Source organism: Zalophus californianus, chromosome 4 (genome assembly GCF_009762305.2).
Source record: "Zalophus californianus isolate mZalCal1 chromosome 4, mZalCal1.pri.v2, whole genome shotgun sequence".
In the NCBI taxonomy this organism is placed as follows: domain Eukaryota; kingdom Metazoa; phylum Chordata; class Mammalia; order Carnivora; family Otariidae; genus Zalophus; species Zalophus californianus.
In genome coordinates, this window is record NC_045598.1 from 70,137,951 (window position 1) to 70,165,191 (window position 27,241).

General features: G+C 36.8%; 1 protein-coding gene across 13 annotated transcripts in view; it reads right to left on the reverse strand.

The window, feature by feature from the left end:
• TTLL7 (tubulin tyrosine ligase like 7) overlaps positions 1-27,241 on the reverse strand; it is a 151,443-nt gene that overhangs the window by 93,462 nt on the left and 30,740 nt on the right. For 7 of the 13 annotated variants that reach the window (XR_003516795.2, XR_004820044.1, XM_027575216.2 and 4 more), the window contains 2 exons: positions 2,226-2,421; positions 1,895-2,026 (listed from right to left, as the gene is read on the reverse strand). Coding sequence is in view for 10 of the 13 variants with exons in the window: in XM_027575216.2 (XP_027431017.1) it covers positions 1,895-2,026; positions 2,226-2,250 (157 nt within the window). In the remaining 3 variants the exon portion in view is untranslated. Of the gene's footprint in view, positions 1-1,894; positions 2,029-2,225; positions 2,422-2,951; positions 3,054-27,241 lie in introns of those variants that run through there. The other 6 variants (XM_027575217.2, XM_027575225.2, XM_027575235.2 and 3 more) reach the window with 3 other exon arrangements.

Sequence of the window (27,241 nt, forward strand, 5' to 3'; positions counted from 1 at the left end):
TTGCCATCTGTGTGAACTTGGATAAGTTGCTAACTCTGGACTTGTTTCTTCAACTTTGCTATAAAGGATGTATAAAAAATAATGTGGAATTTCATAATGTAATAATTATAAAACTACTGAGAGAATGTACTTCATTATTCCACAACATGTCTTCATAAGAAACTATTAGAGAAATTTCTCTCAAGACTCAGGAATACAGAAGTCATATGTCCTTTGAATAACGAGTACAATTTTATCTTCTGGGCACTGTGCATCCTATACCTCATTATGATTTAATGTTTGCTTTGGTTGCTAGGAAGCTCTGAGTCAAATTCGTGTCCATCTCTAACTATAGAGGGTCTCATGGTATGTATTTTGGATTCTTGCCAGCCACAAGATTCATCTTATTTTACTATCTTTATTTTTCCATGTTTATTTTCTTATGGCTATATGCCACTTCAAATTCACCTCACTATTAGAGTGAGGAAAGGCAGGGAAAAGAGAGGAAGGGGGTAATGCAGCCTATTTTACAGGGTTATTTGGAAGATTAAATGAGGTACTGCCTGCGGAAATGTTTGGTCAATGGTTATAAAAATATTACTATTAAAACTACAGCAAAGTATTCTACAAGAAACAGGCAACACCAGGGCAAAAACACAGGTGTGCTGACTATGGCTTAAGTGTATTTTCATTATGTAATTCAAACTGCCAAGAGAGCAGGAATTAAATTATAAGAAGTAAGCTGTTGCATATCACTTGCTTAAATAAGGGAAAAGCAAGGTAGCACTTTCTCCTTGACACATGGCCAATTCTCTCTTTCTCTTCCCTATACTTGGCTCTGTATTCTCCCAACAGTCCCTGATCCAAGGACTGAGCCAGGAATTCTGTTAAACACCACGGCGCAGGTTCAGCAAGGAGGTAGGAATCAGTATAAAGAATGCTAAGGCAACTTCAGCCCTGGGAAAACTTCCTGGGAAAGTGAGAGGGAAGTGAACTGAAACACTCTCCTGTAGATCAAGGTTCCTTATGAACCCCACCAGAACCTTAAAAGTAAGTAAGAGGATAAGGTAACACCAACCATCAATCACTTTAACAATGGTCACCTTACTCTTGTTTCTAGAAAACATGCTGCAAATAAACCCTGAATCTTTCACATCTCACCCTCCCATGCTAACTTGTTCAAGTCCCCGCCTCTGAGGACCACTTGCTGGAATAGAGTATCAGGGCACCTCAATTCCAGTGAAGTATTCCACTGATTGCTCAAGAACTTTGGTGAATTACTGTAAATGGAAATAAGACTCTCAAAGATGAATAAGGGTAAGAATAATTAACATCCTTGAAGTTCATCTGATTTTCCCTAACTCTCTTAAAGCAAAATGGCTAAGAGGAAGATCAGTTGAGTACTTCTGGTATTTGTTAAGAGTTCTGCAATACTGGGCAAGTGCATCTTAATTTAAAACAATTATTCTTCTTATCTATTCGCTATACCACAGATACTACTTATACATAAAAACTGGAATTTCATTAATAAAAAGCAACAGCATCATCAAAACAATTTTTTAAAACACAGAGAGAAATGTGTTTCTACTCTCTTCCTGAAGTCAGTCATTGTTTAATAAAAATCTCAAATTTTGTACTTTTTTAATTTTACATCTAACATTTTAATCTGTTTAATGTTTACTTCATACTTGATTTAAAAAATAAGTATTAACCAAAAGCACATATATATAATACCATCCCATTAGTAGCTAAAGCTTTTAGTTTACATTGATGTTTTTGTTTATTAACATGTTAAATATCTCATAAAAAAGAACAATTTATAGAAGGCATTTAAAAATCAATTACACAAAAGATATCTCCCTGAATTTAGTCTTTCCAACAGTGAGGAAAACCTCATGATTCTGAGGAGACCCACCAATTTCAAACTTTGTCCCGGCAACATTTGCTGTAATGGTTCCCTTCTTTTTCTTCTTTCGGACTTTTCTTTTCATTGTGCTTTGATAAGGCAATTCTGTACTCAGATCCAGGGGAGAGGGTCCCTGAATGACTTTAAAAGAAATGTAAACCAATCAAATATCACTAAAATAACAAAAATTCCATAGCAGAGAACACAGATGCCCCCCCACCACAAAAAAAAAAGTAAAACTATAAATTCTGGTTCTTTAAGACTCCTCAATTGATCTTTGATTCTTAGAAAAAATTCTCAGTGATGATCTATAATGATGTGACTACGTCAATCCGCTTACCTCTTTCTTGAGGCAAAGATGGCATTATTGCCTGTGCCTGTTACAGCGAGTGCTGTTGTACCAAGCTCTCAGGAAATCTGGAAGGACTGCATTAGTCTAAGTAGGATATGGCTCCAAGTCACTGAAAGTTCCTATCATATTATCTTGGTGGAATCCTCAGATTTCAGGACACTGAAGTTATAGGATGAGAAAGTACCTGTAGGGATTTTTAAAACAAACTCATTTAGAAGACAACTTCTATGAAATATTTCTGTTCTTTTTAAAAGTCAAGTGAAGGTGAAAGTTAATGTATTCTATCAACAAATATTTGCTAACTTATTAAACCTTACGCAAAATGCCAAGTGATAGTTCCCTGTCCTAAAAAGTGCACAGTGTAGGAGATTTTATTTCAGTCATATATCATATTTACACACAACAAATAACATGCCATACACCAATAACCATCTATTGAACACTTACTATAGTGGGCCACTTAAGCCACTTAATCTTTCAACAAAACCATGAGGTAGAAGCTTTTATCCTTGTCTTACTGTTAAGTAAACTGATCTCAGAAAGGACAAATCTTTACACAACAAGTGACAAATTAAAATTAACATCTCTCTGATGTCAAAGTCAGTGCCCTTAACTAGGACTCCACACAACCTTCAACCCAATGTCTGACACGTAGGTGCAGCATTACTTTTCTTATGAAACAGTGAAGTAGGTGCCAGGACAGAGATCACATACCAGAGGAATACAGAGAAAAGGGATTTCTCATTAAGGAGGGGGGCAGCAGTCGGCGGGGAGGAAGGTGACGACCTCATAAAGCAGACCACATTTGAATTGTGCCTTAAAAAATGAAAAAATTTTGTTATTACAACGAGCTTATTTGGGCACACAGAGGAATGCTATAAACATTTTTTAATGAACTAATTTGATTTGGCTACACCGCAGCATGGCCTATATTACACCTGTATTTTCACTGTGTATGTATGAACCTAGGTATTCATGCCCTGCCTATACTATACTTCCCAGTCTATATTATCAGTTTTCTAATTTCTCCATTCACAATGTAAGAATCTTTGAGTTCTTGTAAAATGTATCTAAACACAATGAAAAATTATAAAACCTATTATGATAAACAAAGGTATGGTATCAATACCTTTACCAGGAGATTATTAGGTTTATCAGAAATTCAGCTACATAAAATATGACTCTTATATACATCACATCCAATAGTCATTATTAATAATAAGATTCATTATTAAAGAAAATTTAGAACTTAGTTTGTTCTCAGGTACCATTTTTAGTAGAATAATTACCTAGAATAATTCAATCTGAAAGATAGGAAACTATTATTTATTACAGACCAACTGTGGGCAGGCACTGTTAAGAATCTAAAATATCTTAGCTCATTAACAAACCTGGAATTTAGATATCATTTCTGCAATTTTCCAGATGTAGAAATTAAGGCTAAATAAGTTAAATAAGCCAAGGTAACAGTCTATAAAATAGAAAACCTAGGCTTTGAACCCCATTCTGTCCAGTTGTTCATACTATTCACAAAGCCCCACTATTTTCAGACACTCTGCTAATATGCTATATAGATGTTAAAAAAAAAAAAAATTGGCAACCCAGCTGCAGTACAAGCTGCAAGATATGGGCATATTGTGGGAAATCACAATACTTCAAACCAAACAGAGAAATCACAGTAAACATCCCTAGCCTGATCTCAGCTCCCAATTCCAAGCTGGAAATAGACTGGATTACTTTACAGAATAAAAGAGAGGAGTGGTCTAAAGTTCAGTGTGATTTCTTTCTGAAAGCTTTCTGATACCTCAGGGAGGTACCTATTTGGGTTTACAAGTCCTTGTCCAACATCTTGTTACTGGAGTAAACAAAGATCCTCTTATGGTAACACAGTACGTATTACATTTAAAGTAGGTGACAAAGTCAACAAGAGTGTGAGACAATGTCTGCCTAACTATACTGACAATAAGTTAGTAATTGCTACAGGCTCTAAAAGCAGATTGTTAATTTCTGACTTAACTAATGAGCCAAACTACTCTGATTAGTATAAAGCTCAAAATGAGAACTGTTAACTCTTCCCCCACCACACAGGAATTTAAAGGCCTTAAATTTAGTCTATCCATTTATATGCCTTATTTAATTTCTACCATCCCAATTCTAATCATTTCACTCTATTCTTAGTGAGAGACATGAGAGGACAGACTGATCACACCACTCAAATGAGCCATGGTTACCTACTTTTCAGAAGCACACAGCATGTTTCAGTTACCTCCGAAATACTTTAGCCAAGGGTTTCTTCAGCTTGGCTGCAAAGTAGAATCACTTGAGGAACTTCTGAAAATCCTAGTACTCAGGCCACACCCTAAACCCCGGTGGGGCCCAAGTATCAGCATGTTTTAAGCTCTCTCTCATGATACATGACTGTATCATGCAGCCAAGATTGAGAGCCTCTGCTCTAAGCACATAGTGACACTGAATCAAATAATATAACATACACATATCAGAAAAAAGTAAAACAAAGAAAAAAACTTTGGAACCTATATAAAAAAAGTCCAAATATTTAGATAAAAATCATCCATTAAAATCCTCATTTCTATAGAAGTTCAAGTAAACAAATTCGGAAAAAAAAGAATTAGACGATGAGCAGAAATTGATTTCTAAGACAAATAAGCAATTTTATTTGGCAAATAAGCCATTTCCAAAAAAAAAATCAATTTCTCAAAATGTCAAGCAAATGGGAACCTTAAATGTAGAAGCTCAAGTGCTACCATGCAAAACAATAGATACATAAGATGAAAACCAAAAAATTGTAATTCCAATACATTTGTGTTGGAGTGCTCTTTCTTCCCAGTTCTTCCCATTGAATTGCAATCCATCACTTAAAATCCAGAAAAATTTCCACTTTTCTCTTAAAACTTCCTCTGATTATGTTTGAAGAAATTCATTTCTCCCTCTTTGGGTCTATCACAGAGGCCATTATTTGTACCCCTATCATATCGCTAACCACAAACTAGGAAGGTAAACTCTGTGAAGACAAGTGGTTTTCTTATATCTTGTTCACTCCTCTGCTCCCAGAGCTTAGAATATTGCCTGACATAATGCTAAATAAGCACTTGTTCATGATGTCGGCTGGGAGTAACCAGAGGTGGTCATGGAGCTATGAGAAGCAAATACGTATCATTTACAAACATTATTTTCACATTTTTAAGTGAAAAAAGCAAAGTACATAAAAGTTTACATTTGGGTAAAATAACAGAAGAATATGTGGAATATCTGCATTGAGTAGTGGAGGCCTGTTGTGGCTGGGGGCAGAGCTCATGGAGATTTACTTTTATGTACAACCTTTACTATCTTGTGCATGTATTACCTATTTAAAAGTAAAAAACACGCGATAAAAGTTTGTTACAACAATACCATATTAATAACAAAACCCATCAAACTTTGTATTTCATTTGTTTTCCTTAAAGATTTATTTATTTGAGAGAGATAGAGCATGCATGCACGTAAGCATGAGCTGGGGTGGGGTAGCAGAAGGACAGGGAGAAGCAGACTCCCCACTGAGCACAAAGCGCACATTCGATGTCACGACACTGAGATCATGACCTGAGCTGAAATCAAGAGCTGGACACTCAACCGACTGACACCCGACACCCTAAACTTTGTATTTTATTTAGATGAAAGTACAATATGGTAGAAAGAACACTGGACAAGAGGTCAATTTACATTCTTATCCTTTACTCTGACACTTACCAGACAGATGACTTAATTTCTTAATGCGAAAAAGGAAGAAATTGATTTTTCCCAGCCTTACAGCCTAAAATGCCAACCAATGAAGATAGCATTGGTGGTATCTTTGAAACAACAAGATGAACACAAAACATCTTTCGTGTAAATTACACAAGAGAAACTCAGACCTTCCCAACAATCCCCCAAAATCCATGCCCCAGTGAATGCTATATAAAATGGGTTCTTCATACATATTGGTGGAAGTTTAGCTTACCATAGATTACTAAAATAATCTTCATCAAGGGCCAATGGAAACCAAAATTAGTGTTAAGTTGAAAATACATTAAATAACATTAAATAAAAATTTAATAAAAGTTATTTTATGGTAAGGAGAGGGAAGGAGACAGAAATAGATATAAACCAGTACCTACTGTGTACTAAGTATTTTCACATAACTTTGTGTGTATTTAGCCCACCCAATAAATGCCCCAGTATGTTTTATTCTAATTTTACATATAGGAAAATGTAGACTTCATGGCTAAGTAACTTGCCCAAAGTCACACCTAATAGGTGACAATGAAGTGGCTTGTCTCTAAATTCCATGACATTTCCCACTCTGTATGCTACCTTCTAAATTCAGTCTTTAAATATGACATTGAAAATTTCACAAAGAAGCTTAATTCTGCTTGACTGGAGCTATTTTAAAAGCTAGGGAATGAGAGCAAGAGAAACAAGCTGTGGTTTAAAATGTAGTTGAGATCATAAAGTTGCATCAGATTTAATCTCTCTTCTCAGAACACCAAGGCAGCTATCCATATTCAGACTGTTTTCCTGTTTTTTCCTTCATGAAGATACTACAATTCAACAAATACTCTTATATATCACTGTCTATTCTCAGTGAATGAAAGAGACAACAATTTTCTTTCTTTGTGGTGCTTGCATTCTAGTGCAGCAGAGACAGACAATAACAGCAAACATATTAAGTAAACTATAGAAAATGCTAAGTACTATGGAGGAAGGGAGCACAACTGGTTAGGAGATCAAGAGTTGGGGGGAAAGGAAGGAGAAGGGTTGCAATTTTAAATACAGAATCCAGATAGTCCTCATTGGGAAGGTGATATTTCAAGGGGAGTAATGACCTGTTGTCACAGTGGAGTTGATAAAAATCTGATGCGTATGTGTACATATGGGCATGAAAGCATGGTGGGGATGTGAACATGTGCGATGGGGAGGGAATGGGGAAACATTATTTCTGTGGTAGCGAACACTCTTAAAGCCCTCCAATATGGTTCTTTTTCCTAAATCCCGGTGTTCCTAGGTATTTATTTTTTACATTGATTTTTAAATTACTATTTTCACACTGACAAGGAGAACAAACACGTTTCACAGTGTATACAACTAGTTTTAGATACTTTTTATAGTGTATCACTCTTTTGATGGACAGGGAAAGAGGAGGGGCAGAGAGAGACCCCAACCCCTCCCTTCACTTTGTGTCCCCAGTACTGATATTAAATTTTCACACACTGCTGATGACTCTCTTTAGTTCTTGTCTCCTAGCATCAGAGTTTTTGGCATCTCCCTTCCCCCTTCCATACTTGCTATCCTATTGTATGACTTTTCAGTTCTCAAAATCCATCAAGAAGAATCTGTTTTAGGACAAGCTACATTTCACGGCAATAATAAACATCCCCCAAATCTCAGGAGCTTAAAATACCTAAGGTCTATTTCTTACTCATGCTACATATCAACCAGGGGTGCTCTGCATTTCAGTCCCACAGGAACCCAAGCTGTTAGAGCAGCCATCACCCTAAAACCAGTCACTGCGCCAGAGGGAAAGAGTTTTGGAGGATCTTGTATAGGCAACTAATGACACACAAAATTTCTACTCACAAGTCAATGACCTAAATAAGTCACATGACCCCTGCCAACAAGAATCATTACCATATGACCAATAGGAATAAAAGCTAGGAGGTGCCTGGGTAGCTCAGTTGGTTAAGCATCCAACCCTTGATTTTGGCTCAGGTCATGATTCAGGGTCGTGAGATTGAGCCCCGTGTGAGGCTCCATTCTGGGCATAGAGCCTGCTTAAGATTCTCTCTCTCCCTCTCCCTTTGCCCCTGCCCCCCCCATAAAGGAATGAAAGCCAGTAAGTAACATGAACAACTATTACCCATCACAGACTCCAACCAATTAATCACTCCCTATTTGAACCTTGCCACCTACCCCTGGACACTATTTTCTAGTTCTCCATAGCTCCACTTTATAGTATTCTCCTCTGACTGGAGGAAAAAAAAAAAAAGTGCTGAGACTGGTACTGAGCCCAGTCTGCCCCTTGATTTTATACAATGGATAATTAAATTTCTCTATCCTTAGCTGCTATGGACTATAATAACACTGATGAGGAAAGGGAAGAACACAAGTAAGTAAAGGGGAAGGATGGGGTTGATGCAGTCACTTAATATAAAACATACCATGTGCCCAGGCACTCTTCTAGGTTTTTCCATATAAAACTCTGATCTTCACAACCCTAAAATGTGCCCTGTTATTATTATCCACATAGATAGTTGTCTAAAGAAAAGAGGTATAATGAACAATGACATTGAAACACAAGGTGTAAGAAAATTTTTCAATGTTAATTCTGCAAATCTGCCTCGAAATAATCCTCTCTGCATTTCTAAACTCTAATTTTTGATGAAAGATGTTTCTACTATTGCTTCAAAATAACTGAAAAATAATAAATATGGCAAAAATTATATACAATTAAGCTTTTACTTTGGGGAAAAAACACTCTCCACACATATAGTGTATTTACTGGAGAGAGGTTATTGCAAGTTGTGGTCAGAAATCTATTACTTCATGAAAATTATCAAAATGAGGCAGTTATTTTTTTATGTGTAAAGAAGGTAATATTTCCAGACATCAGATCATGAATACAATTTTGCCTATTGTTGCGCTGTAACACATCATTAAATTTCAGCACTTGGTTCCCAAACCAAATTTTATATATTATTTTTATTTTCAAAGAGATAGTGATTTTCCTTAAGTACAAGTAAGAAAATGAAAGTAAGTGAAACATGTGCCAATGTTTAAACATTAAAATCTGAAATGTTTCTTATTTGATATTATCAGGATTGGATTTAATGTGAGCTCTAGACCAGGGGCTTCTCAAACTTAATGTGCATGCCAATCATGTGGTAATATTGTTGAAGCTCAGACTCTGATTCATTAGTTCTGCAGTGGGGCCTGAGTCTACATTTCTAACAAGTCCCCAGGTATGCTAGTCCACAGCTCACACTTTGAGTAGCAAGGCTCTAGATGACCACAATGTTTAAGACCAGGCTGATGTAATTTTTTTTTTAACTTAAAGTCTTTCTGTACAACATGTGAAAATTATAAAATTATGAAGCAATTTTAAAATTCATATAAGTGATATGAAATTACACATTAATGTTAAAGGGCCCTAGGAGTCAAAAAAATAAAACAAAATACAGATTAGGAAATGTTGGCCTAGAGCAGTGATTCTCAAAATATGGTCCAGGAACAGCAGTATCAGCACCACCTGCAAACTTATTAGAAATGCATATTCTTGGGCTCAACCCCAGAATTTTTTAATCAAATTCTGGAAATGAGGCCCAACAACTGACAAGCCCTCTAGGTGATTCTGATGTAGGCTAAAGTTTGAGAACCACTGGACTAGAGGGCCAACAGCTGGTAGCATGGGCAAACTCCAGGAAAGCGGAGGACACTACTACTGGAGTCCATTCCCTCCCCATTGGTCTTCTAAAGGAGAACCACATGGATGACTTAGAAATCACCTGGCCAAGCAAGAAGTGCAAGAGAAAGCGTTTGCCAAGCAGGACTCTAAGCAGTTAGAAAGGAAGATATTTGCTACAAAGGATCTTATTTACTACTGGAGACAGCCCTGCTAAGTGAGGTAAGGTTTTGTTAATCTAAAAAAAACAGTTTACATTCCTTATTTGAGCCCAAACCAGCTACCAATGCTGACCAACCAAGACATTGATTTTAAAGATAATTTACCAAAAATCATTAAACATCTGAGGCGAGTAACAGCAACCACAAAGATCAATAATATACCGTCTCCTCTGAAGCAATGAGCCAGGAACATAGTAACTTGACCTTTTCAGAAATGAGAAGTGGTGGGTTGGGGGGAGAGTGGTTGCAGATGGACAACATTGTATATACTGTTGGTGCATACATACAGTGAGAGAACTACACACAAGTAAAAATAAATGAACTAGAACTACATGATGAATCACACAAATGCAGATGAAAAAAAGTTGAGGAATACAAACAGTAGTATATTATTAATATAAAGTTTAAAATTACATAAAATAATAACATATGGTATACACTGAGAGAGAGAGAAAGATCACTTAGGAATTAATACATATGAAATAAAAGTGTAAAGAACTACATGGGGATGATAAAGACCAATTCTGATACCTCTTGAGAGGAAGAGGAAGGTTGCAATAGCCAGTCCTGTTCTACAGAGAAAGGGCACCAAAGATGTCATTCCTATTGTAAAGAATGAATATACCCTTATCATGGTTTAGCCTTCTGAAATAACAGGTAAAAATAAAATAGCCAATATTCTTTTGTTTGAACCATCATATGTTTCCTTGGAAGAATTGTGTTCTAAGTCAGTCACACTGTTGGAAACTTAGGTCTGATCCTGACTCACAAGTAATGTGGAGTCATGGAAGGACTTAAAGAGGAGTAACACAATCCAACTTTCTCTTTAACAGATTACGCTGACAGTAATCATGGGCATTGGATGGGAGAGGGGCAAGAATGGACACAGGGTCCTAAGAGGGTGTTACGAAAGTCCAGAAGAGAGATGGTACAAGCTTGATCACAGATAGAAGCAACAGAGGGCAAAAGAATACTGCTACTACAGAATAGGAACAGAAGGTGGTGATCAGTAAAGGAAAAGTAATCTCAGATGACTTGCAGATTTCTGGTTTAGAGGAACTGGGTAGAAGATGGTGTCATTCATCAAGAAAATGCCTGCAGAAAGAAGAGTCATTTTGAGGGGTAAGATGATTTCAGTTTTATATTTGCAGAAAAGCATAGAAAAAAATAGAAAATAACACAACAGAATTAGTGATTGACTGTAGATAAGGAAAACCTCTACTTTTATATATAAAATAGTTTTAATTAAACACAGAAAGGTCCATTCCAAAGCTAACTGCTCCCATTTCTGTGCTCTCTGCCAAGAAATTACAATAGATTTTCAAAATGCCCAGCTGCCTGACTGGTGAACAAATGACATCACCCAAACAACAGTCCTAACAATAATACATTGGCACCACTCAGTGTGTGCACAAATTAAAAAGGTTTTCAGAGAAGCTACTTACTCCCTGAACATAGAAACTTTTGTATCTCTTTCTCAGACTGGGTATATTCCCAAAATCTAGATCTGTAGTGTTTTAGACCTGAAAAAAAAAAAAACCATTTGATCAACCACTTCCAAAAACCCGAAAGAGGCCAAGTGTGACATTATATAAGAATAAACAGAAGAACTATTTATTCATTCTAGTTACAATTAATATTGATTTTGAGCAACAGTAGCTCCCACTAATGTACTGCTTGTTTTCCAAATTGCCTTAGCCTGCTTATTATTTGTTCGATGTTTTTCGTTAAATTACAGCATCCATACAAAATGTCCCCTAAGCTCTGTAGAATGTCTTATCTTTGAAATTTAGCCTAGTATGACACACAAAAAAAACAGAAACTGATAAACAGGTAATGATAATACAGCATACCTTGAAGGCATTTTTCCCATATTAATAGTTGTTTTATTTTCAGTACTTAGAATAATGAAAAGGGCAAAAATCTTATTCAGTAAATGTTGAACTAAATAAAGTTCAAAAAGGTAACATCTATAATTCAGTTAATAAAGTGACAAAAGACAAGGTGATTTCATAAAATGCTTAAGTAGGGTCAAAAGCCTCTATGGGTGCATTTCCTTTAGAATATAATACTGCAGTTCTACCTAATTCTCCAGTAGCTTAAAAAAAGTCTCACTTGCTCCTTAGGAATAACATGTGATGTTATCAGTTAATTTTTGCATATATCACTCACTTCTGTGAATCCATTTTTGCCTCCTCTCATTCCCTTACCCTGCAAAGAACAGTACCAAATCTAAGACAGTTGAACCTCACATCCTCAAAACACCCAACCTATGCTTCACTACACCAAGACTCTTCTTGTTCTAAGCTATGGAGTTGGAAGTGTGGTCCTGTGGACCCAGCTCTCCCTCATGTTCAGGAACCTAGATCACAAGGTGAAAGAGAGGGACTAGGAGAAGTGGAAAATTTCTAAAATATCCAGTTATCTGTTCTCTGCCAGAAAATGCACAATAGATATCAAAATGTGCAGCTGCTTAGCTGGTGAACAAATGACATCACCCGAATGTCATCTGATACCAACATTTATAGTTTTAAATGTCCAGAACTTAACTCTTTAACTTCCCCTGAAAACCTGGCACTTCCTCTTATGTCCCTTATCTTGGCAGAGGACATCACTATAGCCAACCATCCAAGAGACAGATAAATTAGAATCACCTTTTTTTTAAAGATTTTTTTATTTATTTGAGAGAGAGAGACAGAGAGAATGAGCGGGTGGCAGGGCAGAGAGGAAGGGAGACAAAGACCCCCAGCAGAGCAGGGAGCCTGACCCTGCTCGGCTTGGTCCCAGGACCCTGCGATAATGACCTGAGCAGAAGGCAAACACTCAGCTGACTGAGCCACCAGGTGCCCGGATTAGAACCATCTTTAATTCTTCCTTTGACCTTCTTATTTGATAGCAATTCAGTGCACACCTCATTACCAATTTTAGGGTATGATTAGTTTTATTATTTGTTATTTATTATTTGATGTCTATCTACTTCTAAAATGAGTTTTAAATCTTAAATATATAAAATTCATTGTACTGTTAAATAAGCCTCCTACGTCATCCATATCAGTTAATAAGTTAACACATGTCAAAAGACCACTAGCTACCTGCCTAATAGCCAACCACTAGTTCTTCTGTACTAACAAAACACTGGGTTTTAAGGGTGGCCTTGTGCCAGCATGAATAACCACATTTCCCAGACCTCCTTACAAGTGTATATGGCCATGTGACCAAATCCTAGTTAATGAGATAGAAGTGGAAGTTGTTGAGCAGGAAGGGAGACAATTGGTGGACACTCATTCATTTGCTTTTTTTTTTCCCCTTCCACCTGGAATGTAAGAGACATTGGTTTTATCATGGAAATGCTACATAAGTCTTGGACTGCCTACATCCAGAGAAAATAAACCTCCATCTTGTTAACTCATTATTACTTTAAGTTTCTGTTACTAACATCCAAATGCACCTTGTAATGGATGTGCTATTCCTATAGAAATTATTGTTTTGGTTTCTGAAGTAGATATACCAGCCTAAATGCAAAGTCATAAGCACAATGCCTTTGGACATATCATTTTTGCCACAGCCTACACTTACCTATTTTCTGTGAGCAGTAATCTGGATATCTGCTGGTAAAGCACTATTCCCCCTTGATCCATGTGCTTTAGATGGTGTTGATGCCGATCCTGGCTCCAAGACCGGCCAAATGACTTAGATCTAAAATAACTGTGGAATCCCATCTTCCTGGCCATGGAACTGGTTCAGAGACGAACACAGGATCCAACTAAGACCAGCTAGAGTCAAGCCCAGAACTCATTTTCAGATTCTTAAAGAATATAGCTTCTCTTTTGAGCTGGATTTGAATCTGAGAGGGTACCTACCTGCATTGCTGGTCCCCATCTCACACCTACACAGAACCTAAGGATGAAGTCACATAAAGAAGGCAGAGAGAAAGATAGATAACATATTCCCAAACTAAAAAATTTCTTTTTTGCTTAAACCAGGTTCCTAACCACTACAAATAATAATGAACTTAGGTTCCATTTTTAATTTTGTTTTTTAAATAAAGAGAATTACCACAAAATGACCTTCCATAAAATGCCACAACTCAAATGAAATAAAAGGAAGCTTCATTGTACGTTTCCTCCATAAGACAACTGGCTCCCAGGCAGCAGCTTTAAAAAATGTCTTTTACTGTTGAATCACAGATCTGTACTTCTGAAACAAATAACGCAACATATTTTAAGAAAAAAGAAAAAGAAGAAGATAACAGGAGAGGAAGAAAAGGGGAGTATGTCAGAGGGGGAGACGAACCATGAGAGATGATGGACTCTGAAAAACAAACTGAGGGTTCTAGAGGGGAGGGGGGTAGGGGGATGGGTTAGCCTGGTGATGGGTATTGAGGAGGGCACGTTCTGCATGGAGCACTGGGTGTTATGAACAAACAATGAATCATGGAACACTGCACCAAAAACTAATGATGTAATATATGGTGATTAACATAACAATAAAAAAATTTTAAAAATTTAAAAAAAGGTAAAAAAAAAATGTCTTTTAAATTACATATTCTTCAATCTCAAACACAGAGCCTGAAACATCGGAGCTAAACTACTGAGCTACCATATCAGAGGGATACTATTTGTTAGGGGGTTTTGAACTTAAAATAAGAAATTTTCAATTGTATTAACTTCCAGAATCAGGTAAATTTGACACAGTTTTCAAATCCCTGTAAATTAAATTAAATCCCAATAAAATTACGCCATGGTCTGAGATTCATGCCGTCAAAGTTTAGAAAATCCATACAGAAAAAAGAAAATGTACAGGCTGAGTTCATATAATGCTCTGCATGCCTCCATCAGCTAAACCAAGATGTGTATAACTGTTAGATCTTAAGGAAGGAAAGAATAATACAACTATTTTGTTTCTAGGTGCAAAGTGAATTTATAAGATCAATCTTTGTAAAGAAATAAAATACTAATAGCCTTTATCTAACAGGCCCACTATTAAGAAAACTAATTAAACTTAACTATATTTCAATAAGTTTAGCCTATTTTAAAATAAGAATATTTCCCAAAAGTCATTCCAGGCATTTTAAAACACTGTCTATCTGGCGCTATAATCTTTGATGTGAAAAACTAGTCCTTTTATGGCAATGCAAAGGTAAGAACTATTTTTGTCCTTTATTCTAATGAACAATAATGGAACACAGAATAGAAGCAGTGCCTGAAGTTAACCAGAGAGCAGTAATATTATATCCACAGATGCTATACTCTCAAATAGTATGAATTTATTTTCTAATTGTCCTTTCTTTCTTGGCCTCTACCTTTCCTTTTTACATGGAGTAAGTAAGTACTATTAAGGTATATTGTGAATCTGTTTAAAAGTTTACTTATCTCTTCATTATTTCATTACATTTCTAATTAAGGCAATAAACATTTTTTAATGTTAATCATTTTATTAAGTGCTCTTGTGAGGGAAAAAAATGCACCCAGCCTTCACTATATACATTTTCTTTTAGCCAAGTTACTTAGTAAATCCCAAACTACCCAAAAGAATTCATCCAAAACATATATGATATACAACTATATCAACATAAATACACTCAAGAATGAAAGTTGACCCAAAATATCTATAAAATTATGTATGTAACCATATATCTGTAACATGTGTCTCAGTGTTATAAGCTAAATATTATACTAAATAACAAAGCTGATTTTCAGTTGTGCCTCATAGGATTTGGGTTTACTATTTTTAAATCTTACCTTGTATTCAAAATTATCCATATATACAAGCCTGACTAGGAAAAAAATGTGCATTCTTTAGAACAACTTTAATCAACGTATTGCAGAATTATTATCTATTTCCATCCTGAACTGGCTTTGGTGACTGTTATATTGCTGGACCTTATACAAACAGAATATTTTTAAAAAGCTTCATTTATATTTTCCCAATCAATCTATTGACAAAAACAGGTTTGCTTTCATTAAGAATATGAAAAAGATAAATGTTACAATAACAATATATACTTGGTATGCAATTTTAAATATTTTCTCTACCTACATTATTGCCTCTGCTGTTAATTGATTAAACATTCACCTGAATGTCTTCCTTAAACAACTCTAATATAGGTTTCTGTGCAGTGTATATATGCTGCATTCTCCACAGTACATCTTCAATGTGTGGGTGGGCCTCATTCAATCAGTTAAAGGCCTTAAGAGAAAGCACACTGAAGTCCCCCAGGAAAAGAGGCAATTCAGCCTCAGACTATCTTTGGACTTGAGCTGCAACATCAACTCTTCCCTGGGTCCCCAGCTTGACAACCTACCCAGCAGATTTTGGACCTGTCAACCTCCACAATCACATAACCCAATTCATACTCATTCATTCTCTCTCTTTCGATCTCTCTCCCCACTTTCATCCCTTCCTACCTCTCTTCACATATGTGTGGGAGTGCGCGCGCGCGTGTGTATTATTGGTTCATTTCTATAGGGAACTCTGACTAATATATTCATTATTCCATGGGGTCAGCTACATTTCATGAGACTAAAAATCTATTTTAAAATACTCTTTAAGGCAAGAAGTTTCTGGAGAAAAATATATACCAGCTTAAATACAGCCAAGCCCTAAACTAAAGATGGTACATTATTATAAAAAGAATGAATTGTACAATTGTATAAAGAACAACCTATGGGATTTATCACTAGAATAGAAGTGAGGAAATGAGTAGATAATATAGACTACTCCATAATTACCACCATATTTCTTTGATTCTAAGCCATATCATTTGGTTTTTTAACACTTGAAAACATCTAAAATTGTGATGCACATTATAATCACTCTCAGCCAGGTGGCAGTCCTGAATAGTTATCATATGCCTGTGCATACACATCAAAATTTGCAGAATCCATGCCAGGGGCTGAGAGAAAAACTCAGATATATAATAATAATGGAAGCACTCTTTTAAGAAATGTTGCAACACCAACTCTCCATGACACAGAGGATGATGTTGTCTGGAAAAGCATGCACAGTGAATGAAGAAGAGATTCAAATCTGTCTTTGAACTAGAAGAAGTTTAAGGAATGCTTTGATCAATTTACTTACGTTTTCCTTTTTTGTATGCATAAAGTGATGACATTTTTTTTATTTTTTTAAGATTTTATTTATTTATTCATGAGAGAGAGAGAGAGAGAGAGGCAGAGGGAGAAGCAGGCTCCCAAGGAGGAGGGAGCCCGATGCGGGACTCGATCCCAGGACCCTGGGATCATGACCTGAGCTGAAGACAGACGCTTAACCATCTGAGCCACCCAGGCGCCCCAAGTAATGACATTTTTAAAATTACCTTTCAAAAGGTTCTTCCAACATGTATACAATTATACTAAGAAAGGGCTGTTCCATAATTGAAATTGTAGAGGGTTTTTTTTTCCAAGTAAATAAAAGAACAATGTGTCTTCAATGAAAATTATCTTAACTGTGATGAAAAATAGCAGTGTACTGGCTATCAGAATTTCTAGTGTGCAGAACTAATGATAACTTCAAAGACATGGTGGGCCTTTACTCTATACCAGCAGTTCTCAAAATTAAATGTGCATCAGAATCTCCTGGAGAGCTTAAAGATTGCTAGGCCCCAACTCCGAGCTTGTGGTTCAAGGCAGCACAACTCATACAAGACGTCACTCAACAGCAGGGCTGAGAATCTTCATGTACTCTTTGATTTGGGCAGGATGAGCTCAGGGGCAAAGAGTTGAGTCTGCAGAGAAAGGACGTCAGTACCTGCCCCTGCACAGGAAAAGGGGAAGCAATGACTGCCTTGTGAGTGATCCATTTCCAAACCCAATTCTGACACCAACAATCTGTGTCATAACTGCACAAGGCACTAACATTTCCAATTATTAATCTGAAAAAAGAGAAACTGGAATTAAGACCCCCTCTAGCTCTAAAATTCTAAAATCTTTGGCCACAAAAAAAGAAAAAAAAAGTCTAATTTAGGGCACTCATGATCTGTAAAGGTTTTCTACTCAGGCCTCACTCAAAATATAACTTCTAACATTCTGATTAATGGACCCAGAAGGCAGAACTTCCAAAACAGCGGAGTGAGGAGCTCAGCAATTCTTCTCTCCCAAAACAATGGTAAAACCGCCAGAATTGTCAAAACCCTTTTCAGGACCCTGGAAAATGCCCAAAGGCTTACAAGAAAGCTTTATTCAACAAGAACTACTGAACTCGGGGTAAGAACAGTGGAAGCGGCATTTGAGCTTGGAGCCGTCCCCATACCCCATCACCCTCCACTTCCATCCGTGCAGCTGTTCTACCTGGGCTGGGCAAGGCATGAAAGGCAGCATTTCTGCTGCTTCAGGGAACTCACCTGATTTGGAGAAAAGTGTGGGAAAGCACCATGCCCACAGGCACTGTCAAAAAGAATAGCAAGCTCTCTGGCAAAAATCAGAGGAGGCCAATATTATAGCTGTGTGTCGTTGTGACCCTGGCTAACATTATTGGACCAGAAAAATACTGAAATCGTGAGTACCTACCCCTCCATCATACCTAATCCCCAAGGAAGTTGCCTGCCAGTTTCTCTGCTCTCCTTGCTCATCACCTCTTTTCCTCACCCTTCCACTATGGGGATAAGAGTTTTAGTATGAGATCCAAAGACATTACTCCACTTCCGCTGTGCAGATGACAATTATATCTACTTCTTAACTCTCAACTGGGTCCTAGGTTGGTAAGACTGTAAAGCAGCTGAGCTCCAAGCAGAATAGGTTTTATTACAAACACTAATAAGAGTCAGCGAGGATACTGGCCTGGAAAATCACCATTTCTTTTGGTCTCTTGTGACACTGAGGCTAGGGAACAGAGATATTTTTCTCAACCTAGGACTGAAGTCCCATCTTCTGCTGTCAAAGAAAAATGAGAATGCTGACTTTGTAATCTCAATCTATAACAATGGAAAATGGAATTTTCCTTCACCCAAAGAGGTGGTAAGTTGCGGTGAGGAATATTCATAATAAACATTAAAGATGTAAAGTTAATATTGAATATTAAAGAAGTTCTCCCTGCTGATGCTTTAATTTTATATAATTTATTCTTCTTACTGACAAGAATGAGTTAAAGATTGGCAGATGTTTATTTCAATATAAAATCTATGTTCTCAGAATGAGAACATTCTTATTCATTGTAATAAAGAAAAATTTACACAAGAGAGCAATTTTCCCTTTAATACAGCAACACCTTCTGAGCATCATAGGCACTCCATAAGTGTCTTGAATTAAATTAATAATTTTAAACAATTGTTGCAAAAAATTTCTATTCATTTTATTGTTTACAATTATTATCTGAAAGTAAACATTATATTCTTAGAAATTTATCGAGAACATCCATTTGATGATATTCAATGTTAGTGCTTTCCTGGTTCATTATTTTACTCAGGTTTACTGTTAGTAAAATGACCATGAAGTAATAAAGTAATCTGGTAAATAAAATATTTAGGTTTCTAGGGAGGATGCAAATACACTAGAACAAGCTGGTCATGACAGATAATGGTTAAATTTTGCAGTTTACTCTCTAGATACTACTGACTCCAATCAATGTTACATCAATAAATTTGAAATGTTATTTATAAGTAATAATTCATATAACACAAAATTAAACATATTGCTTTTGTGTACTTAAATTATCACTTTATGAACAATCCACTGACTTTAGTACTATTAACATTAGAAAACTGAACACAATAAATTAAAATCCCAACAACTGAAACCAAACTCAAACCAATATGTTACTAATTCACTCATTTAAGGTAGCTTATAATTTTTTTCACTCACTAAAGAAAATATTCTAGGAAGCAATGAAAAATATAGCAAAAATCTAAAATATGTAATGTGTTTAAGCTCTTAACTTGATAATTCCACTTCTAGGAACCTATCCTAATAAAATCACCCAAAATGTTGAGGCATATTAGTGAACAGGGACGTACATCAAGACATTATTTACGGCTGTAAATAATGCACAAGGCACTAAACAACCTAAACGTATCCAATAGAGAAATTTAGTAAATTATGATGTAGCCAAACAATGGGTTATTGTATGATCATTAAAACTGGCTATGAAAAATTTTTACTCATGTGGGAGGCATATAATTATTTGAGAAAGAATATAAATGATTTACAATAAATTGTATAATATCATTTATTTTATCATGAATGAATGACTGATAAAATTGCAGAATATCTATTTTAATTTACTAAACCTAAACAAATATACCTCACCTGGGATATTATATTCACCATCTATCTGTTTTACATGTCCCAATCCATTTTTTTGCGTGTTAAAGTTCAGAATATTTTAAAACAAAGCTATGGAAATAATCAATTAGGAATCATATGTCAGGATGAAGTTTTCTATACAGTATTAATAAAACCTCTTAAAATAAATCTATAAAATTGGCTAATTCCAAAAGAGACTGATTTCTAAGTAGTACATAAGCATTATGAATGTGAATTACATTTTGCATTTATTTTGGTACTTGGAATATTTACTAAACTACCTCTGAGGTTAACACTTCTAGAGTAAATCAAAATGTAAACTAAGTGATCCCAGATTCCAGGAATTCGAGCCAAGACTCAGATCATCAAGTAAAAATAGCTAGCAGTGAAGTTACAGTACCAGTTATATTTGTTTGAAGTGCTATTCGCACCCCAAATCAGAAAAATTAGGAACACACAGTACATACTGAATTCATTTTAAAAATTTTTCCTTTTGTGGGGCACCTGGGTGGCTCAGTCGGTTAAGCGTCTGCCCTCGGCTTAGGTCATGATCCCAGGGTCCTGGGATCGAGCCCTGCATCAGGCTCCCTGCTCAGCGGGGAGCCTGCTTCTCTCTCTCCCTCTGTCTGCTGCTCTGCCTACTTATGCTCTCTCTCTCTGTGTGTCAAATAAATAAATAAAATCTTTAAAAAAACAAAAAATAAAAAAATAAAAATTTTTCCTTTTAGAGACAGAAAGAAAGTAAAGTCCTAGAAATCTTTTTTTTCCTAATCAAAGTGGGAGCAACTGTTTTTTAAGTACTGATTTCAGTTTGGCCATGTCAGGTTTGAGATTATCAACATCATGTCCGCAGAGAAACTCCAGGCAGCAGTCGGAAATTAAAATAATTGCTAATCAAAAATAAATAAATAAATAACCTGCAGTTCTTCTTCCCTTGCCTGCCTTTTTACTTCTGGGTATTATTCAAAAGATCCTAGTTTGAGCTCCCCAGAAACAAACCCTAAAATGAGGATTCACGTATAAGTAGTTTATTTGGGGATGTGCAAGAAACACTGATAGGGGATCAGGGAAGTGAGACAGGCAAGAGAAGGCAGCCAGTAAAGGGTAGGTTACAAAGCCAGCTACACTGTGGGTGGCTGGAGTTTAATTCCCTAGGGAACTCAGAGACCGGTGTAAAATACAACTGCTTCAGAGTTCACCCAAACAGGGGTCAATCACTGGTTGAGGGCTGCTATAGGGGTGCAGTAGGTATTAATTTCATGGCACTTCCAGCCCTCCTGGGAGAGTGAGAGTGAGAGTGAGAGTTAGGGGAAGGAGGCCTGCACAAAGGGTCCCTAGTCCCAAGGCTTCTGGAAAAGTCCTCTTAAGCCCTAGGGGAAGAAATGCAGACATTGGCAGGCAACTGAAAATAGGAAGAGCATAATGAGGTGGTAAGGTGCCAGGGATATGGGCAAGGCACTGAGGGCATCAACTCAAACAACTATCCCTTAATTACATTATTTGTGCCCAAGACTTCAATGATCCTTTACCTGATGGATCCATTCCACACATGACCTTTAAATTCAACCAAAAGAACATCCACCACAGCCTGGCTATCATGTTAAAATATTAGCACTGGTTCTTACCAAGGTCTGGTATCCAGTTTCCATATGGAGGATTTAAGAATGACAGTCTGGCTTAGGTGGGTGGTGCCAGAAGATTTGATAATTGCATAGCAAATATACTACAGTTTATATTGTTTATTTGTTGTATTTGTTGTATTTGCATAGGTTTCTATATTTACTTAGATTGGGTGTGTGTGTGTGTGTGTGTGTGTGTGTGTGTGTGTGTGTGTGTGTGTGTGTGTGTGTGTAACTTTGATGGAGCCGATGGGAGAATAGTCATATGTGGCTCACATCCACAGGATACCCCTCAGTGGCCCACAGCCAGAACCTTAATTGTCAACTCTACTGCATTCCCTGGAGTTTGCTGGACTCTTGGCTCTGTATCCCATCCCTGAATGCATCTTCTGGACCCTGCAGTTTTACAACCCACTCAGTCTTATCTTCTAGTTCTTGGCACATAATCCTTGGTTCTTCCTGCTGCTAAGGTTCTGAGGCCTCTGCCATCTCCAATAATGAAACTTCCTATTCTAGTCCCTCTGCCCTGTAAAAACCCATCAATAGTCCTAGACATCCTAAAAATAGAAGGTAAGTGAAGAACAAAATAAGATATGGAAAGAAGGGATTTAGACCAGCTGAACCTCTAGTTCCTAACTCTCCTTAGAACTCCAGTTCCTACTGCCAAAGCTTTTCCCTCACATTTCATACTTAAGTATCATTTTCTATCTCAAAATGTCAACAATCCCAATAAGGACATATGTCTACCAAAAGACCTAGACAAGAATGTTAATATCAGCTTTAGTAATAATTGCCCAAACCAGAAACAACCCAAATATCAATGAAACATAAGATGAATACATAAATTGTGGTATATTCACATGATGGAACTACACAACAATACAAAAGAATGAACTACAGCTATTCACAACATGAACTGCTAACAGCACACTGATGGGTGAAGAAAGCTGGGTATAAAATAGTGTGTCTATATATTCTGTATTATTTCATTTAGATGTGGTTCAAGAATGGAAAAAAACTAAAAGTGAACCACTTTCTTACACTAGATACAAAAATAAATTCAAAATGGATTAAAGATCTAAATGTGAGACCCGAAACCAAAAATCGTAGAAGAGAGCACAGGCAGTGATTTCTCTGACATCAGCTGTAGCAACATTTTTCTAGAGATGCCTCCTGGGGCAAGGGAAATAAAAGCAAAAATAAACTACTGGGACTACATCAAAATAAAAAGCTTCTGCACAGCAAAGGAGACAGTCAATGAAACTAAAAGGCAGCCTACTGAATGGGAGAAGATACTGCAAATGACATATCTGATAAAAGGTTAGTATCCAAAATATATAAAGAACTTAAAATAAAAAAAGAACTTATACAAATCAACACTCCTAAAACAAATAAACCAATTTAAAAATGGGCAGGAGACATGAAGAGACATTTCTCCAAAGAAAACACCCAAAAAGACACATGAAAAAATGCTCAATATCACTCATCATCAGGGAAATGCAAATCAAAAACTACAATGAGATACCACCTCGTACTTGTTGGAATGACTAAAATAAAAAACACAAGAAACAAGTGTCAGTGAGGATGTGGAGAAAAAGGAACCTTTCTGCACTGTTGGTGTGAATGCAAATTGCTGTAGCCACTGTGGAAAATAGTATGGAGGTTCCTCAAAAAGTTAAAAATAGGACTACCCTATAATCCAGTAATTGTGCTACTGCATATTTGCCCAAAAAATACAAAAACACTAATTCAAAGGGATACATACACCCCTGTTTACTGTAGCAATGTTTACAATAGCCAAGTTATGGAAATAACCCAAGTATCCATCAATAGATGAGTGGATAAAGAAGATGTGGTATATATATATATACAACCGAATATTATTCAGCCATAAAAAAGAATGAAATCTTGCCATTTGCAACGACATGGATGGAGCTAGAAAGTATTATGCTAAGTGAAATAAGTCAGTCAGAGAAAGACAAATACCAGATGAGTTCACTTATATGTGGAATTTAAGAAATAGAATAAATGAGCAAAGGAAAAAAAAGAGAGAGAAAGAGACAAGCCAATGAACAGTCTTAACTATAGAGAACTGATGGTTACCAGAGGGAAGGAGGATGGGGGAACGGGTGAAATAGGTGATGGGGATTAAGAAGTACACTGGGTGATGTATAACATTGTTGAAAACAATACTGTACACCTGAAACTAATATAACACTGAATGTTAACTATACTGGAAGTAAAAGAAAAAAAAAGAATGGGAAAAACTAAATCTAAAGTGATAGAAGTCAAAATAAAGGTCACCTCTAGGCAGGATCAGGGATCACTGACTGAGAATAGTCATGAGGGAACATTTTGGGATGATGGAAATGTTCTATATCTTGACCTAGGTGATGTTTACATAAATGTATACATACTTAAAAATCCATCAAGCTGTACCCTTAAGATTTGTGCAGTTTACTCTATAGGTTACATATATTTGTATGTGTGACCTCAGTTTTTAAAAAGATAGTAATATATAACCATCAGAAATAGAAGGAGACTCCAGGGTCACAGAATTCAAGGGAGAACAAGATTTCCAAAAAGGTCCAGTTTAGGCAACCATATGAGTATTACAGAAGGAAAGATCCAAAAAGAAAAAGGAAAGATCCAAAAAAATATGCACTAATACCATACTGCTTACTAGTAATTTTATTAGGAGAGTGCAGGTTGTGATTATTTTGCAGGCAGCAACAGAAAAAGATTACTACCAGTTTACTAGATAGGAGGAAGAGATGACCTTCAAAAAGTAACAGGGGAAAAAAAAAATAGCATGTAGTTTAATGGAAAAAAGCCCTAAAGGAAAGATTTGAGTTTTCTTGATTTTTTGTTTTTTTGTTTTGGTGAGGAGGGATATGATAGAAAAAAACTTAAGTATGTTTGAGAGCCAGTATGTTAAAAATAATTAAAAATACAAGAGAAATGAAATGCCTAATGGGCTAGGTACAAGGGTCCAACTACAGCGCACACACCAAATCCAGCCCACTACTTATTTTATAAATAAAGATTTAGTGGAACAGACACCCCCATTTCTTTATGTATTGTCTAAGGCTGCTTTTGCCCTAAAAAGGCAGGATTGAATAGCTGTAATAGAAACCATCTGACCACACACAGGAAAGTTTACTGACCCCTTCAACAAGTATTCTCTAGGAGTCAAGAAGAGAGAGAATTAACAGAATTAGGAAGGTTACCCTCGGGAAAAGAGTAGAAAATGTGTGATTATGCCAACATGTAGTGAAAGAGCAAAGGAGGGATATAAAAAATCATCCCTGGGGCGCCCAGGTGGTGCAATCAGTTAAGCATCCAACTCTTGGTTTCGGCTCAGGTCATGATCTCAGGGTCGTCAGATGGAGGCCTGCGTTGGGTTCCGAGATCAGCACAGAGTCTGCTTAAGACTCTCCCTCCCTCTCCCTCCCTCCACCCCCCACCCCTCTCTAAAATAAATAAATTATTATTTTTTTTAAATTAGTCCTATTCTATGCTAGGAAATGAGCAGTGCACTGAATACCCATAAAAAATCAGAAATGGTTTCAGGCTCCCAGAAACTAAGCCAACTATAAAAACATTAACAACTACTACTGTTACACCTATGACTTCAGCAATGACTAATGTTAATATCATACTGCTTACTGAACACTTCCACCTGGATATTCTCAATGCCACCACAAACTCAAAATATCCAAACCAAACTCATAATCTTGGCACCTTCCTCTCCCTCAACCCCTAGTAATTCCATCCTTAAGTCTTGTTTTCTTTATCCTCTAACTATCTCTGGAATCCATCTACTTGTTACAATCCCCTTAACCTCCACATCTAGTTCTGGCTGCCATCAATCTCTCATTTGGACCACTGCACTAGGTTCCTAATAGATGTACTGATGTCCACTCTGAGTCCCCTGCAATCCACTTTCTACAGCACAGATTCCAAAAAATACACACACAATGGAATATTACTCAGCCATAAAAAAGAATGAGACCTTGCCATTTGCAACAATATGGATGAGCCTAGAGGGTATTGTGCAAAGTGAAATAAGTCAGAGAAAGACAAACACCATATGATTTCACTTATATGTGGTATCTAAAAAACAAAACAAATGAACTAAGTAGAAACAGACACATAAATACAGAGAACAAACTGGTGGTTGCCAGAGGGGAGGGGGTGGAGGTGAGCAGAAAAGGAGTGGGAGATACAGGCTTTCAGTTATGGACTGAGTAAGTCACGGGGATGAAAGATATAGCATAAGGAATACAATCAATAGTAACATAATAGCACTGTATGGTGATATACACTTGTGAGCATAGCATAATATATAAAGTCCTCAAATCACTATGTTGCATACCTGAAACTTATGTAAGAGTGTGTCAACTACACTTCAATTCAAAAAAATGCAAATCGAATCATAAATCATGTCATGTTACTCTCCCATTTCCCTTCCCCCCCACTACCCTAGCTGGCTTAAACTCCTTTGATAGCTTTTCAATGCTCATCTGGTAAAATTCAAAAGCCCACTCATGGCCAAAAAAGCCCTTTCCAAAAAAGCCCTTGGTACTAGTCAATTTAACTAAGCTAACAATATTTCCTAGAAATTAGTTCCAGGTTAGTTAGCCAAAAAGAAATCTGCATGCAATTTTGAGTAAAGCAATAAGTATTATGCTCTGAGGTCAGTATAAGGCACCACACACTGTTTGCTTGCACATGTTGACACTGATCTGTTTGCTCCCCTTGTTGACATAGGAAGCATCTGAGCCTACAGCTACTCCAGCTCCTTGCCAGACCTTCAGGTTTCTGAATCCTGGCACATCTAGCTTCCCTGGACCAGGCACATGTGAAGCTCTTGGCAAAGAATACCAGCTCTTTCTGGAGAACACCCCCATTGTCAAGACTGGAGAGGGCAAGAGTCAGGTATAGGCTCTAGTTTGTTCTTAGGGGTTCCAATTTATCCTAGTGGGATCTAGTTTATCTCAGTTGTTCCTTCTGATTGCTAACGCTGCTGACCCACCACCAGATACAAGATACAAGCCCTCTATAAACTTCTCCTTATCCCTATCATAAATGTCTTATTCCATATCACTCTTAGTGATTCTGTTTCCCTAATGGAACCCCTAACAGATATAAGTGTCTACTAGCCTGCCTATCTTTCCAGCCTGATTCTTAGCCACTTCCTCTGTGCCATAACCACCCACTGCATAGACCCACTACATAGACTTTATACATGCTATTTTTTGACTGGAATCCACCCCCATCTGTCCCTGGCCTTTGCCTAGTTAGAGCCCACCTTCCCTGACATTATTCTCACAGCATCAGGTACCTTTCCTTTATAGCATTTATTGTAGCAATTATACATTTATTTTTAATTAATTCTATCTCATCCACCTAAAAATTTGCAAAGAACAGGGACTTTATTTGATTCTGCTCACAGGTGTATTCCAAGAACCCAGAAGAGCACCTGGGA